This window comes from Peromyscus leucopus, chromosome 15 (assembly GCF_004664715.2).
Source record: "Peromyscus leucopus breed LL Stock chromosome 15, UCI_PerLeu_2.1, whole genome shotgun sequence".
Taxonomy (NCBI): domain Eukaryota; kingdom Metazoa; phylum Chordata; class Mammalia; order Rodentia; family Cricetidae; genus Peromyscus; species Peromyscus leucopus.
In genome coordinates this window covers 33608990-33626420 of record NC_051076.1, presented here as the reverse complement: position 1 = coordinate 33626420, position 17431 = coordinate 33608990, and the positions used below count along the sequence as shown (strand labels likewise).

The 17431-nt window shown below is 40.9% G+C and overlaps 1 protein-coding gene across 4 annotated transcripts in view; it reads right to left on the bottom strand.

Moving 5' to 3' along the window:
- Positions 1 to 3171: 3171 nt before the first annotated feature.
- The window catches only part of Dcaf6 (DDB1 and CUL4 associated factor 6), a 115113-nt gene continuing 100853 nt past the window's right edge, over positions 3172 to 17431 (bottom strand). For all 4 annotated transcript variants that reach the window (XM_028864384.2, XM_028864385.2, XM_028864386.2 and 1 more), the window contains 5 exons: positions 15778 to 15916; positions 14011 to 14167; positions 12629 to 12717; positions 7029 to 7134; positions 3172 to 3636 (listed from right to left, as the gene is read on the bottom strand). In XM_028864384.2, coding sequence (XP_028720217.1) covers positions 3572 to 3636; positions 7029 to 7134; positions 12629 to 12717; positions 14011 to 14167; positions 15778 to 15916 — 556 coding nt within the window. In that variant the 3' untranslated portion in view covers positions 3172 to 3571. The remainder of the gene's footprint in view (positions 3637 to 7028; positions 7135 to 12628; positions 12718 to 14010; positions 14168 to 15777; positions 15917 to 17431) is intronic.

Below are 17431 nucleotides of genomic sequence, written 5' to 3'. Positions count from 1 at the left end.
ACGTTTTGTTTACCTGATTAAATGTTTTTTGGAATGTGTAAATTGTCAGTTTGCACTTGGACTTGTGGTCTATGGACTTTTCTGGGTGCCTGTCCCTTCCCCCAACTTCCTACAGCCCTATTCCTATCTCAGCTCCCCATGGGCTGAGAATAGTACTGAGCAGCAAGAGGGAACTTACTACGCAGACTTGGGAGTGAGGATCCCCATAGTAAAGTCACCTGGATAGATCCATTAATGCATTTCAGTTCCCCCAAGTCAAATACTGGTTACATGAGTCTTTTACCATATTCAAGATACTCTAAACCCAATTTTTCTTTTTTAGTGTAGTCCTGGCTGGCCTGAAACTCAGAGACCATCCTGCCTCTGCCTCCCAAGTACTAGGATTAAAAGCATGCACCATCACGATGAGCTTTTGGTTTTTTTTCGAGATAGGGTTTCTCTGTGTAACAGCCTTGGCTGTCCTAGAACTGACTATGTAGACCAGGCTGGCCTCGAACTCACAGAGATCTGTCTGCTTCTGCCTCCCAAGTGCTGGGATGCTGCAGGCCGCAGGAATATATCATAAGAACTCAGCTGGTTATGGCAAAGTCACTACCTGGAGGGATCAGGGAATTCCTCCAGAGGAAGCCAAATTCCAAAGAGCTTTTGGTGTTATATATCTTGTTATATATCAGCTGTCTTCTGTTATGAAAATCATGTGTGCCTTCATAGTTTTTCCAATTGACTTTTCTCTAAGAAAGGCTAACAGTGTGGACTGATCACTCTCTGGACATACACATTCCAGGCATTTGGAGAACAGCCTCAGGAAAGGCTTTCTCTGGAATCAGATATCTCCCTTAGCCACTTTCAAGGACTAACAGAAGACACTACCTAGGATGACGCCCAACTTTCAAGGACTAACAGTGATAACAGCCCACATGCAAGTCTCCTGACTTAAGGTAAATTCCACAAGGAGACACCGCCTAGGTGAGGTGGACGTTAATAGCTTTACACAATTTAGCTCGGACCCTCCCTTTTTACACCTGGACTTCCAAGGCAGAAAAGAGAAAAGAGAATGGAAGGACGGAAAAGAGAAAAGAGAATGGAAGAACCAGATGGGGAAGAACTAAAGAGGAACGAACTGAGATGGGGAAGAACTAGATTGAAGGGCTAGAAGAGAAGACTAGAGAAACGAGATGGGAGATGAGGAAGAGCCAGATGGGGAAGAACAAGATGAGGAAGAGCCAGATGAGACCTAGAAGGGACAGAACTAGATGAAGGAATTAAGATAGAACCTAGAGGGGACAGTAGATAAATATAGAGAAATCAGGCAAGAAAGGCGCTAGACATGAGAGCAGAATAGAAGCTGTGTAGAGAGAGAACTAAGGAGTTTTGTGTACATAGATTCATTTCTTTTCATCAAAGATTAATTATCGGCTGGTTGTAGATTCTTCCTGGACCCTGGGAGGGGACTATCGAGGGGCTGGACCCCCATAGTCCTCGATACTGGGGCTAAAGGTGTGCACTACCACTGTCTGGCTCCCATGACCAGCTTTTAAGGCTGGTTTTTAAGTGGTTTAATGAACTAGCACCTTTTCATCTGTCTGTCTATCATCCATCCTATCTAATCTACCTACCCACCTACCAGTCCCTCTTTCCTCTCACAATCAAAGCAGACACTGAGCAGCAGATGGTGGCAGACACAGCCCTCTCTGCACCAGGTTCACCATTTCCTCTCCTCACCTCTTCAAACCGACACCACCCTTTTGTCTGAATGTGTATGCGAACCTTGGGGCCAGTCTCCTAACTCCCTGCCTCTCCTCCACTGACTCTTGGGAGTGGTCAAGACTTAGTCCTGTCTTTGCTATATCCTTAACTACTTGTCTAGTTGGCCCGCTCCTGAGTAATACACACCAGTTGTTTACATAACTGCTTTGCTGGTAACAGACCCGACTCCTTGGATAGGACAGCTTCAAGTTCACAGGCAAGTGAGAGAACACACACCAACCCCATCCCCCATCAGCATACTGCACCACCGTAGACACCTGGCATTGCCTTTGGTCTAGTCTTTTCCTACAGCTACCCTTTGACCCGAGTGTTCCAGCACTCTGTCCCCTACAAATCCACACTACTGGTTTCATGTCACATCTCCTTTCTTCCACGACAAAGAGTGTCCTTGTGGGGAGGAGGTCTATGTTTCTCATAGAGATGGCTCTGTCTGGCTATACCTTCGAGCATGTTCATGGCCCAGCTGGAGACATGTTATATCATATTTTCAGTATCTGATTCAGTCAGTTCTTCTGGCAGGATATTCAGGTTGCTGAAAATGACCGGAACAGTTAAGCTACTTGCTGATTAAACCAAAAGTGAACTGCTTTCAACAAAAGCAGCTGGTATAGCAAATACCGACAGAGGGCCCCATGCTTGCGATGACCATGGCAGGCCAGATCAGATCTGCACTGGCCTGGCCTTTCGTCTATCAGGCAGCTATGCAGGGCCTGAAAGCCACTTCTGGATGTGGTCCAGGGGGGTCCTTGCTTTCGAAGCTGTCCTTTTGTCTCACTAAACGAGAGGTACACTGCTCTGCATGCCAAAGTATTTTTATCTGTAAGCTATCAGGAGGCAGCAATTGCCTCCCTCCTGTCCGGCGGGCCTGGCTTCTGAAGAGGCTTTCAACATGAGCAGCCATGGATGTTTGTGCAGATGATGATCGGGAAGAATATGAATACAATAACCCGGCATTGAGAGGAGATTTTACTTTCGTAAAGGGATTGGAGAGATGTGTGCATGTAATTAGACTGAGGAGGTAAAAAGGTTAGCTCTGTAAGACACACACACACAGGTCTGGGTATGGAGGACTGTCTGAAGTGGATGTGGATGTTAGTCAGCTGACGGCTGTGAAATCAGGAATATGGACAGAGAGGTAGACCACAAGACAGCACCTTCAGTTTGTGTTAATGTGAACCATCCACAAGGCTCTGACTGATTCAAATGAGGTACCACAAATCATGGGACAGTAGGTCAACGTGAAGAAAAGTACCTTGGGAAGAGAACTGTAAAGGCCCTTTGACATGATCTGGTCACACAGAGGTCAAGATGGAAAAGGTTTCTAAAGACAGAAAGTCCTCTTTTGTTAGAGAAATGACTAGAAAATGTGGGTCAAAGTAGCAAAGAATGAAATAAAAAGTCAAATTTAAGATCTTAAAACAATCACCTTCTTTAATTAGAAAGTAGCAACCATGCAAACGGCAAGTGTAGAAATTTATTTGAACCAACATTTCCACTACAATGAAAGTGACTTTTCAACACTGATCCAAGCTCCCACGTCTGAGGGTGAGGGAAGTATTGCACTTTGCATTTTCTAGCACTCCATACAAAGCAAAAAGTTTCAAAAACATTTTGCTTGTTTTGTTTTACACACTCTCTCAACTCATGCACACACTCATTCCAACTCAATGTTTGGTTATCCCAAAAAATGGGGAAGAATTCCGAAAAACCATAGCCTTAAATTGCACTAAAGTTCTGTAAAGAAAAAAATATAATAAATGTCGTATACAAATTTCAGAACATCTAAGTGCTTGCGAAGAGTTGTCTATTCTTCATCCTCATTTTCATTCTCCTGACCTGAGCCTTCAGATCTGTCACCCTCCAGACGGTCTGGAAAACACAGACACAAGAATTACACGTGCTCAAAATCCTCTGTTTAAATAATCACCAGAGTCTATTTAAAACCACAAAAAAGTTTACCAGTCAAACATAAATATGTAAAAATCTATTCACTATTATATATACAGACGAGGTGGATTTTTGTTTGTTTTGCTTTGTTTTGGAGACAGGGTCTTATGTCTCACTGGCTATATAGCCCAGTCTAGCCTCTAACTCACAGAGATCCACCTGCCTTGCATCTCTAGGCCTAGGATTAAAGGCATACACCATTAAACCTGGTACATAACGGTTTTTAAATTGTGTGTGGTGTGTGTGTGTGTGTGTGTGTGTGTGTGTGTGTGTGTGTGCACGCACACGTCAATGTGGGTATGTGCACATGAGTGCAGGTGCCTATGGAGGTGGAGGCCAGGCATGGATACCACTGGAGCTAGTGATACAGTCAACTGTGAGCTGCCTGGTGTGGGTCCTCTGGAAGAGCAGTATGTGCTCAACTGAGCCATCTCTCCAGCCCCAACATAAGCTTTTAATTTTGCCTCAAGAGGTAAATGAAGAATGAAGATATACCATCATATATACAATATCATGTAATTCTAAAATATACAAGATCTTGATATGTTACATTCTCTCAAAGTGGTTTTCAAACAAGGTTCCTTGGAGACTAAGTTTTAATAACGGATGTCAGGTGCTATCAAGGGAGCCTGCAAAGGAGGATGTGGGAGAGAAGAGAGTGGAGTCCATGCAGGTGTGTTCAACCTTTATGCAGCAAAACAAACACAAACTCCTTGCAAAATAAAAACTTCTACTGGTTCTTTTTATTTTTTTATTTTTGGAGCTGAGGACTGAACCCAGGGCCTTGTGCTTGCTAGGCAAGAGCTCTACTACTGAGCTAAATCCCCACCCATCATCTACTGTTTTCAGTAAGTTTATGACTTTCCATTGGGCTGCATTTACAGCTATGCTGGCTGAGACACGCAGCCTGTGGGCAACAGGTTGGACATGCCTGTAAGAGAACTGTGTAATTCTTTTTTAAGATTTCTTACAATTCAACATCTTCTATGTTCTAGGAATTGTGCTAATCCTGACAATCCTTACAATGATGACGAAAATAAACAGTTTCTCTCTCAAGGTCGAACACTATCTGGGTCCAGCACTCAAGTGCACACACAGTATGAAGGTGTGAACAGCTGCAGCATGCTCTGGGGCTTATGTCATCTACACTGGCTGTTCCTTTGCTTGGGATGTTTTTGCACACTTCATCAGTACTCATGGTTCTGCTCAGTACAACTATTACCCTGTCTGTGAAACTGCCCCAGCTTCTTCAGGAGCTCCTTCCTCCACATATCCTGGAAAGTCCTTTATGAACCTCTCAATGATGACCCCTGTATACTACTTAAGAACCTGTCTTCTCAATATTAGCTTTTGGGTGGCAAGAGTTACTTCTGTTTATCTTCCTATCCTCAGGGCTTATGACAGGATGTTCAGTGAAGGTGTTTAATGTCCTTGTTTTGTCTCTGCCGTGCTGTGGATTAAACCTAGAGCTTCATGCACAGTAAGCATTGTACCACTGAGCTCTACCCTAGAGAGCGGCTTATTAAAGAAATGAATGAAGTTTTATGAAGATAAGCGGGATCATATCATGGTGTATGAAGAAGGCAATGGCAGAAATCACTGCCACAGTAAGGATGGTGTTTAGGACATTTGTGACAGATATATTTCCCCAAGTAATCTGGAAAATATTAATTAATAAAATAGTTCACAACAGAAGGACAGCAAACATCAGATGGAAGGGGACAGTGTAATTACAAAAACTGAGGAGACAAAGATTTTTGGTATGTATCCAGGGCTTGCATGTCAGAATACTGACCTGAATACATGGCTGTCCATGAAATCCTAAGTCAAGGGGAAGGTAGTTTCAAATTCAGGCTTTAACATTATCAGGTGGATGGCCTGGGCAAGTTAGGGTTAATATGTGAGGGGCTGGGGAGATGGCTAAGGTTAAGAGCACTTGCTGCTTCTGCAAAGACCCAGGTTCAGTTCCCATCACCACAGAGTGGCTCAGAGCCATCTGTAACTCCAGTTCTAGGGCCTCCAACACCTTCTGAGCTTCCCAGGGGCCAGGCATGCATATGGAGAACATGTACACGCAGGCAAAACACGTACAGCATAAAAATACATCTAAAGTAATATCTTAAATATTTTTAAAGAAAGGGTTAGTATCTGCTGGGTTTGGTGGTATATGTCTTTAATATCAGTACTCAGGAGGCAGAGGCAGGTGGCTCTCTGTATAGCAAGCTGCAGGACAATTAGGACTATACAGAGAGACTCTATCTTAAAAAAATAAATAAATAATAAAGAGTTAATATTTGATACAGTATAGGTACTCTACAAATGATGCATAATACCTAACATATGAATGCATTTATGAAGTCAGTGAAAAGTGATAAACATTCCTGCTTGATAAGATGTTGTCATAATACACACTGGATAATGATTCTACTGTTATAAATACGGATTATGCAATTTACTCTTGAGTATCAGTTGTAATATATGTAGTTTTTGAATTGTGTCATTGAACCACTGTTTATCATCTAAAAAAGTATTGATGGGCTAGCAAGACGGCTCAGTAGTTAAGAGCACTTGCTGCTCTTGTTGCTGACCTAGGCTCAGTTCCCAGCACCCACAAGCAGAAAACCACAGTCTGTAACTTCAGTTCCAGAGGCTCCAACACCCTCCTCTGGCCTCCGTGTCACTGCATACACATGATACATAGATATGCATGCAGGCCAAACCCATACACATAAAGATAAATAAATCTTTTAAAAAATTATTGAAAAATACACTAATATAACTTTCTTTCTTACCATGTTATATTTGTTTTTAATCATGGCATTATTGATTTTTAATAAATCTATGTTAAAGTGTATTTGACACAACTTTATTTGTTCGTATTTTTGTTTTTTTGTTAGTTGAGGCAGGATCTCATATCTCTCAGGCTAGCCTTGAACTTACTGTGTAGCCTAGGGTGACTTTGGACACCTGTTCCTCCCCACCTCTACTCCCCTTGTGTTTAGATCACTGGAGTGTGCCCCACACCCAGCAGTACAATATGTCTAGAGGCTTATGGTACAGTTCTGTATTATGAGAAGATTGCCTAATAAAGAGTTCTCAAGTGACTATGTTTTCATTTTACCGTTTTTCAATAAACTTAGTTTATAAGGAAATAGTTGACTGGGCTAAGGTCAAGTGTTCACAGAGAGACATCCTATTTCTGAAGTTGTTGCTTTCATTTTTGGATATTAAGAAAACCATAGAAATGTCTGTAAAGTAGGGCTTACTGTTTTCAGATCAAATAACAACTTTAATGATAGAGTAGAAGTTCTTACCAGCTCGGATATGATTCAGTGACGCCAACATTCTTAACATGAAAGAAGCTGGAACGGTAATGGTGTTTCTAGTCTCTTCCAGCATGAGTTCATTTCGAGTTATAACCTACAGCAAGTTAAACAACTGTATCAAAGTTCATACATCCTTGCCTTAAAGATTATGAAAACAGTTTTAAAAATCAGCAAGTCTAAGGAGGAATATTTTTCATTCTTTTTATGTGTAATGTCTGGATTTCTGCCTTAAGGCAATGTCAACAATTACTTTAACTTGAGTTAAAGGAAGATCAAAGACCAGCACTACTTTAAAAAATTAACTTATATTTGTTGTACAAAATGACAGGTTTCATAATTACCTTACTTAGTTCAAGCATATCTTGTACTTTGATATTTGGTCCCTTTTATACTCTCTTGCCCCCCTCCACAAGCAAAGTGGAAATATACAAACCCAACATACATAACCAATAGTTTTCCTATTTCCCTATAACAAACATACTGAGAAAGAAATGAGAACAACCCCATTCACAACAGTATCAAAATCCACAAATAAAATCCATTCAGATGCCCATGAATGAACCGACTCAGAAAGTGGAGGACTTCTACAGTATGTAAAAAAAAAAAAAACAAACTGGAGAGAGAGTCTTTTAGTCAAATGGTGCTGGAAAAACTGGAAATCCCCTGTAGAATGAGATTATAACCACCTCTCTAATTCTGTCCAGAATTCAATTCAAAATGGATCATTAAAATAGGACTTGGAACTATCAATGTTAGGGGAAAACACTTCAAGATATAAGCACAGAGAGGGACTTTATGAAAAGGACTCCAATAGCTTGGGAAATAATTCAAAGACTGGACAAATTAAAAGCCTTCTTCCCATTAACATAGTGAAAAGACAAGTCTACAGAATGGGAGAAAAATCTGTGTAAACTGTGCGTCTGACAGCAGAAAAATTAAATATTAAAAACCAAGTCATCCAACCAATGGAGAAAATACTTGGACAGAAAGTTTTCAAATGAAATACAAGTGACCCATAAATAGGAAGAAAATGTTCAATACAGCAGGGAAGCACACTAGAGCAGGAGCTGGGTGAGGTGTGCGCACATTAATCCTAGCCCTTGCAAAGCCACAGGCAGGTGGATGACTGCAAATGTGAGGCCAGCCAGGTCCGCATAGCTGGTTCTAGGCCAGCTGAGGCTGTCAAGTGAGACTCCCAATCAAAACACTAATAAAAGATCCACACTGAGCCATCACCTCACAGCAATCAAAATGGCTATCATCAGGATAAGAGATGACAACAGATGCTGGAGAGGAAGTGTGACAAGAGCCAGATCCCACTGCTGGTGGAAACAGAAACTGGTGCAGCCCTATCAGAATCAGTAAGGAGCTTCCTTAAATACTGCAAATAGAATTACCTTATAATCAACCATATCACTGCTATGTTTACACCGGAAGGAATCTAAGCCAGCATACCTTAGAGATACGCATGCATACATGTTTACTGCTTGCAGGGTGTTTACCCACCAACCCCACAGCTCCCCAGAGTGTTCCTGAGTGCGAGCAGCAGGAAATATTAGATAGAAGGATTTAGATTGTGGAGATAAACAGATAGAAAATACAGGATAGCCTCGAGAAGGCCTGGAACATATTCCAATGAGGCCTGGCTGTCTGTGCCCCAAGGTATTTATAGAGACACCAAGGGGTGGAGCAAAAGACCTCCTCCCAGCACAGCCAAGTGCGGACCATCTCAGACACCTGCACTCAGGCCCGTGGTCCTAATCATCCTCCATGCAGACCTGCTGGGTAAAGCCACCGGGAACCTGAAAACGGGCTCCCACAATTGCTGCAGTACTCACAGAATCCAAACTACAGAACCAGTGTAGAGATCCACAGATAAAGAAAATGTATGTATGTTTAAGTCAGCATAAAGAAGGGCTAGATCATGTCATTTGCAGAAAAAATGGGTAGAAAAGAGATTCCTGTGTGAAGTTGAATAGGCTAGCCTCAGAAAGACAAATATAGTATGTTTTTCTCTGCTATGAAGACTGTATTATATGGCATGAAAGCAGAAGAGTAAGTAGTAGTTGGGAGGAAGGGTCTTAAGGAAAAAAGAGCAAAGGCAAGAGAGGGTTAACTGGAGGACAAAGACGAAATAGCTGTGTTTTTCTCAGATGCAGAACTTCACACACACACACACACACACACACACACACACACACACACAAGTGAAACGCAGAAGGAAGACTTGGGGGAAGATGTGGACGAATGAGCTAAGGGAGAGAAGGAGAGAGGGAGTAAGAATGCTTAAGGTTCAATGATAAGTATGTGAAATCATCTCCTTTTCCCTCTCCTTCCCTCCCTCACTGAGACTCATCATTTTGTATGCTAGCTAAAAATGTTAATGAAAATGAGGAAGACCAAAGAACTAAGGGAGTCTTAAAACATAAAGGAAAATTATCTGATCATTTGTTGTTCTACCTATTGACACTGGTGTGTGTGTGTGTGTGTGTGTGTGTGTGTGTGTGTGTGTGTGTGTGTCAATCCTAATTCCCTCTGTAAAAAAATCAAAGCAGACAAAGTAAAAAGTCTACAACCCTGGAGGGAGGGTCGCGTGTAGTAAGGTTAGCTCCTCACTCCACCCCCATTCTGCTTTGCTTATTACGACAGGGTCTTGACATGTGGCTCAGTGTGACCAGAATGCTTGCTTCAGCTTCCTGGGTGGTAGGAGGTGAATTACAGGCCACAAAATCAATTTGTTTGCAGCTAAAACACTCTTAAAAGGACAGACCTTTTTCACGCTTTCTGTTATATGTAAGAGGGACGATCAAACTTATTTTTCTCTAGGATATACCTCTAATCCGTTATTAAAGTCAATATTATAATTAGTAAGATCATAATCTGATTTTTACATTTAGTATCATAGATTTTTTTATGTAACTATGATTTATATTTATTCAGTAAGTTAGTTAAGCATAATTTATAGGTTATTTTTCATCCCACAACTGCTTTTATTCTCTTCATTTCTTCCTTCAGGGAAATTTCCATATTTCTCAACTCCCTGTTTATATACAAAGTCTTCATCTTGGAATCCATTCTTCTTGTCTGTCCCTCCTTTCCCCGTTTTCATTTGTTCTTTGCTGAGAATCCAGGCATTCTGAGGTGGACTGTGGGGCACTTGAACCAGCTGGCTTTTCATTCTCCTGCTCTATCCTGTGTGTGTGAATGAGCAATGCTAGCTCTGATTTGTATGGCCTCAGTAGCCTGCCTATTATTTATGTGAATTCAGTTCTCTGGTAGGGTATTCCTCAAAGGACGAGAGGGTGGTGGTGGAACTCAGGCTTGCAACACATACTTGAAGCAAAGAAACATAAAAGCTGAGCTGTTGTTAATGGCTTCTTCCCTCCATGTTCAAGCTGTTCTCAAGAAAGATGCTGAGGGGCTCGGAAAGATGGCTGATGCTCTGGGTCCACACACCTGATATTTGAATAGAGTTGCTTCAACTGTCTCATCAAAGGAAGAGCCTTTGAGAGGCCTAAAGAGAGTGGCCTCATTTCTACACAAGCCTCTTCTATTACTAAATCAGTCCCTAGTTTTGGCTTGAGAGCTGAGCAATGACCTATGAGGACACAGAAATGTCAAGCGATGTGTATGCAAATGCACATGCCGATGTCTGTGTCTGTGAGGCTACTGCAGTGGGGGAGGTGAAAGCTTCACAGCAGACTGAAAAGGGCCCCTCCCATGGTCCCCATTCTTCCAAGCATCACACCCTTCCCTTCTCCAAAGGAGCAGAGTGCTGCCTCAGGTGGCTAAAGCAGCATGGCTGGCTGGTGTCTCCCCGAGACACATGTGCAGATATGGCTGTATGAGCTTATGCTTAGCTCCTTTCAAGTTGTTATTTAGCCTTCAAAAATCAGGCTGGAATACAGTCAAAATTATAGTTCAGACCATAGTGATTCTTTTTTTTTTTTTTTTTTTTTAAAGATTTATTTATTTATTATGTATACAGAAGAGGGCGCCAGATCTCATTACAGATGGTTTTGAGCCACCATGTGGTTGCTGGGAATTGAACTCAGGACCTCTGGAAGTGCAGTCAGTGCTCTTAACCTCTGAGCCATCTCTCCAGCCCCATAGTGACTCTTTTTAACTATTCTCCAAATTTTATTTGTACAATTCCACCTGAACTGGGTCCATACAGAGGGTGTTGGCAATTGTTTACATCTGCACAGATTTGTGCTGTAAGCGCATTCAGTATAAGAATATAATATCTACAGACATATCAACTACAGATCAGAGTTGATCAACAGTAATACAATTTAAAAGGTAAACAACTATGCATTAGAAATGACTTTATCCTGCTGAGAGCCAAGTCAAGATGAATATTTGCAGACCTTCCTTAAGGTTTTTAAGAAAACTCTGCCCCTGGACAAACATAAGAACACCAGAGGGAAGTGGAACTCAATTCTGGCCCCAGACTCCTCAAATACTCTAGGTTGTGCAGCCTTATTCATGGTGGTATTTGAAATAGGATGCAACCACTTTTTTTTTTAATAGAACTATGCCAGCAAGAAAGAGAAGGCAAATCTAACACATTTCATAGGCAACATGCTAAATGGTCTAGGCCCAGTGAGGATTTTCAAACAAAGGGATCAAAAAAAGACCTGCATCCAGAAAAATCAATCCAAATGTCCAGGCTTTTCACTTGACACAAGGCTGCATATGATATGCACCCTGGCCAGGAAGCAAACACAAATGACTTCCTCAAATCATGTAAGTGGCTTTAATATATTTCAAACACTACAAAAAGATGATTTTCATATTCAAAAAATCATAGAAAGTTTCTAAACACACTTAACTTGAAGCATATGGGCTCTGTCTTACCCATAGGCCTTAGCACCCTCAAGTGTGCTCAGGGGGCGGGGAGAAAGGCAATCTACATGGTCTTCAAAAGGAAATAAACAAGCCAGTGTTTTGTTACTCAAAGTATTCATACTAAGCTGGCCCAAACTGTCAAATGGTATCAACACTGGGGTAACTAGTCAAAGTTCCCTGCTGGGTTACTTTACCTCCAAACAGCACCATCTTTACAATGGTGGTTGGTTGGTTGGTTGGTTGGTTGGTTGCAAGTAGAGTTGCTCAATCAGCCTGAGAACACCATGGCGGTTTTAACTTTGGTTTCTCACTTGCCTGAAACTCACCAGTTCCTCAGCTGGTCCTGTTTCTTCAGACTGGAGGCCTCTGAGTCCTCATCCAGAATGGGTCTCAGCTGAATTACTGCTCAAAAGCTTGAATGCTTAACCAGCCAAATGCTCCATAGATGTTTTTATTTCATTTTTCTTTTTCAAAAAATTTGACCTCCTCTCTCTCCCCCTCTTTTCCTGAGACCTGGTCTCACTATATAGCTGTGGCTGGCCTAGAACTTGCTATACAGATCACCAGGATAGCCTTGAACTCATAGACATCCACCTGCCTATGCATCATGAATGCTGAGATTAAAAATTTGACTTCCTTAACTGAATGACTGTTTTAGGTTAGCAACTAACAAACTAGTTTTCTCTTGAGATAGCATTTTAGATAAAAATTAAAATAGAGTATAGTAAAAGTCTTACTTCATCAGCAAGTTTTCGATTAAAAATCCTCGACTCTTCCAGTGGCGACCAGATCTTGATGTCATAGTCTATGCCAGATGAGGCCAGAACTAGAAAGAAAATTTACACCTTTATCATAAATTCAAGACATAAATAGTAAGCATGGGTGCAAAATTAACAAAACTTAGCTTGAATGAAAACTGCTATACATATTTTTGAAATGTTTTAAAAAAATTTTTTTTGAGACAAGGTCTCTCTACATAGCCCTGGCTGTCCTAGAACTCACTATGTAGACCAGGCTGGCCTGGAAATCAGAGATCCACCTGTCTTTGCCTCCTGAGTGCTGGGAATAAAGGTGTGTGCAGCCACACCTGGCCAAAGATTTGTTTTAAATTGTGTGTGTGTGTGCTTGTGGATGCACAGAGTGCAGGTGTATGCAGTGACCAGAAGAGGGCAGCAGCTTTCCCAGAGCCAGTGGCTGTGAGCTACCTGTTGTGGGTGCCAGGAACCAAACTTGGGTGCTATACAAGGGTAGTACATGTTTTAAACTGCTGGGCCATCTCCCCAGTCTTTGTACTACATAATTAACTGTTAATTATCATTTTGAACATTTCCTAAAAGTAACTAACCGTAGAACAAGATTTTAAGACCATCTTGAAGTCACTCAAATTTCTGTCCTATTCACTGTTTTCTTGTGAAATACGTGGTCACTTCAAATAGAGGCAAGAGCAAATCAATTCTCTGTTATGCTAATAAATTAATTCAGATGCATGAAGTCTTAAAAAGGCTTGGAGGTTTGCTTTGAATAAATGATGAGAAATTCAGTCATGCCGGATTCTATAAAACTTAAAAATTAGAAGACTAAACCTTTGAACCTATTTCTTCAGAATACCTGTCAAAAGCACATTCTTTTCTTTCTTTTTGAGGCTGAGAACCTTTAAAGATATTTATTTGTCCTTTGAGAATTTCATACATGAATACAAAATGTTCTGATCAAATCCATTCCCTATTCCCTTCTCTCCAACTCTTCCCAGACTGCCACTCGTGTCTCTCTCCTAACTCTGTGTATTCACTTTTAAATCCACTGAATCCAGTTACTGCTGCCAGGACGTGCATGGGTTTGGGCCATCCACTAGCATGGGCAACTTACCAGAAGCCATATCCCTGGGAAAACTGACTCTGCCTCCACCTGCAGCCATCAACTGCCAGTATCTTCTCAGCTAGGGGTGGGGTTCTGTGAACCACTCTCCCATCCATAAAAGCAAATTCTCTGTTTTAAACCCATGAAGAACTATAGCTTTCTCTAGTAGTGCTTAGTAGGACAAATGAGACTTTTGTAGTGTTGACACAGCTGAGGAATGATACAGCACTCTCCAGTACTTGTTCTATGAGAGATATCTTACTTGGGTCAAATGGATGAGGCTGCAGACAGTTGACCACATGATTATCAGCTTCTAGAAGCATCAAGTGCTCAGCAGTGTGCCGATCCCAGATGAAGATGTGGCCACAATCAGAACCACTCATTACAAAGTTAGCACCCCAGAAATTGGCTTCTTTTATCTGAGGGATTTTAAGAAACACAAGGACATCTAAGTCAAAGTTACCCAAACAAAGAGAGATTCCATTCTCATGTTGAAAATGAATTGGTTTTAAAAATAAAAAAGTTAAATATTGAAAGTTTTTTCTCGTAAGAATCTTAAGAGCACTTCACTGAGGGGGATAACATCACGGCAAAGCATGGGAAGCTGCCCCCTCCCCCTGGAGAGCAGGTTTTGCTATGTATTTGACACACAACAAGTATTTACACATGCTAACCAAGTAAATAAGATTTCTGGGCTTAAAACAGTATAATGGAAAAAAATATATACATATAGATGAGCTTTCTAAAAATCATCTCATTTTAGCTTTATAAGACAATAAAAACATTTCATAAGAAAAAGGAATTTCATTAATTGTTGCCTTTTGTACTTTGCCAAGAACAAAAAGTATTTTTTCATTAACTCTTAGAAGCCCACAGAATTGAGAAGGAAGGATAAACATATCTTTAGTTAAGCAAGCAGACAAAGGAATCTGGAATACTAAATAGCCATACTATTTTAATAAACATACATGGAAGGACTGTAAAAAGATCTTTACACTTCAGACATTGTCTTTAAAATCATTTCCCCTGCTGCTGCTACTTTTGCTGTTTCTGGTGCTCACACGAGACAGCAGGGAAGGAGAGACCCTGTAGTCACATGGTACTGCTGTTGCACACGCCTACTTGGGTTCTCATCTCTTTCTGTACTAAGCCATGAACTCGGGGCCATGTGCACTCGACCACTCAGCTACCCTTTAATTACATTAATCTAAAATTCTAACTGGCAAAATGCATAAAATGCAAATTGGTTACTTCTATTAATAATGAGTATCCATTTAAAAATGATGAAATTATTACTACTGATGACATATACAGCTAATTATTTCCTCAATCCAGTTTATTTTTTACCTAGACCCTCAAGAAGGTAAAACATGATCTGCAGTACTTTGTGGTAACATTATAGGCATACAGAACACTTTTTAGATAGGCATGGTTTAGAGTAACAGCTAGATTGTTGCCCTGCACTGGACGTGCAGATTTGTGGGTTTTAAACACAACACTGATCTTACAGATCTCCTGGTCCATCCTGTCCGTTTCAAAGATGAAGAGTTAAAGCAAGGAGAGACAGAGTGACCAAAGCCAATTGTTAGCTGTTATTTTAAAAGGTGTTGTAATTAGTGTATCTGAATTTTATACTCAACCTGGATTTGTGTACAGATTTATTTTCTCATTCCAAAATAGTGAAATGTAGTCAAATGAGCTTTAAAAAAATTTAATAGTAAATTTCTGAGGTGGACAGCAAGCATAGATGATAGATAGATAGATAGATAGACAGACAGACAGATAGATAGCACTAACTACTTGTTCTAAGATAAAATAATTTTTTCTAACACATATATTTCTTTAGTATGGTAGAATTTTTTTGCAATATATTACTGGACTAAAAGAACCATGCTTTAATAAAGGAGTAACAAAATCACCACAGGGTGTGTGTGTGTGTGTGTGTGTGTGTGTGTGTGTGTGTGTGTGTGTGTGTGTGTAAACCCATGAAACTGCAGTCTCATCAAAAAACACCATGAGCATCTGGTACCATTGTCCGGGAGTTGCGATGGCCCTTATAAACCATCTTTACTAGTGGCCTCCTGATGTTCAAAGTGTCCAATTCTTCCATTTCTTTCCTTTCTTTTCTCCTCCTGAAGAACTCCTGAATGCGAGCGACAGCAGAGCGTCTGTGTATTACATAGTAAAACAAAACCAAAAATAAACATTCACAGGCAACTTCTGAATAATAATGAAAAACATCAAAATGCAGTAATTCTATATTTCAAACACATTATTTTAATAAAGCACCCCCAATCAAAAGCATAAAAAGGCAGACTTCATCATAGTAGTTGAGTTACTACAAGATATTTTAGTTCAGTGATCACTTAGGAAATTGGCACTGGTTGAAAAAGTAAAGAAAATAGCATGCGACACAGTAGTTTCTAAAGTACTATTCTATAAAATCAGACAGACAAAATTCATGTGCAATTTTACTTCTCTTTGCCTCCTTTGGTGGCCTAGGCCAGGAGTCACACCCTTGGGAGGCAGAGGCGATCAGGAACCCAAGACCAGCTCTGACTTCAAAGTGAATTTTGAGACACTGTCTCAAAAGAAAAACAAAATGAAACAAAAAACCAATGTCCTGCTCAATTTCTAAGTGTTTCTCTTCACAAAGGCCATCAAGAGAACCCCAGAGAAACTGAGTAACATGGGAACAGTGGCACTAATATTCTACATAGTTTAACAATGTTCCAAGAGCAGACCAGTCAAGAGGATAATGAACATCAGTAAGAGATAAAATGAAGACTTCCAAGTAGCGTCTCTTTTCTATGGCTCCGCACCAAAGGAGAAATTTACAGCTAGCAGGCAGATTCCATTCTCTCTACAAAGGAGCTGATGGCAGCAGTAGCTACTCATGAACAGGGTACTCTTTCTAGGGTTGATTTTACTATTAAGGGAGTGCTCTCCTAACACCCAATATTACTTAATTCTGGAGCTTTTACTTGTCATTTAAAATATCACATTTTGACATACAGTAGAAGGGAAGTCTGTAAGATTTAAAACTATAAATTGGTAAGAAAAACATATGAGACGATAGTCTGTCTCATCAATAAACAAACTTCTCTTTTTATGTTTATCAGATTGAAAATATTTTTAAGTCTACGGGTGTGGCAAGAGTTTGGACAAGGGCATAGCTCTATGCGGTCGGTCTTCAAACAGAACAGGCTGACCTCAGCAGCACCATACTGGAGACAGCATCATTAGCCATCCAGAAGTCTCCCGAGCCTTCTATCATTTCTCTTCCCTCAAAGACAACTTCTCTGACCTCTGATATTGTGGTTTTATTTGTGGGTTTGAATTCAATGGACTCATATACCAGAACACACAGCTTGTGTGTTCTGAAATGTGTGTGACAGTCAGAGGACAAGCACAGCTGATGCTCCTTGTCTGCAGGTTCTCTTTTACTGTTGTTCAGTGTTGCTAGGCCTGGCCCCGGAGCTCCCACAGATTCTTGTCTCTACCTCCCATCTCCAGGAAGGAGCACTGGGGTTACAGACACATATTTCCTGTGCCGGGCTTTGCCTGAGTTCTCGCAATTCAACCTAAGATCCTCGTGCTGGTGTGGCCATCTCCTCAGCACACGGTCAGCTTCTTTAGCACGACATTATAGTACTCACCCATGCTGTCATGCTGCCTGAAGT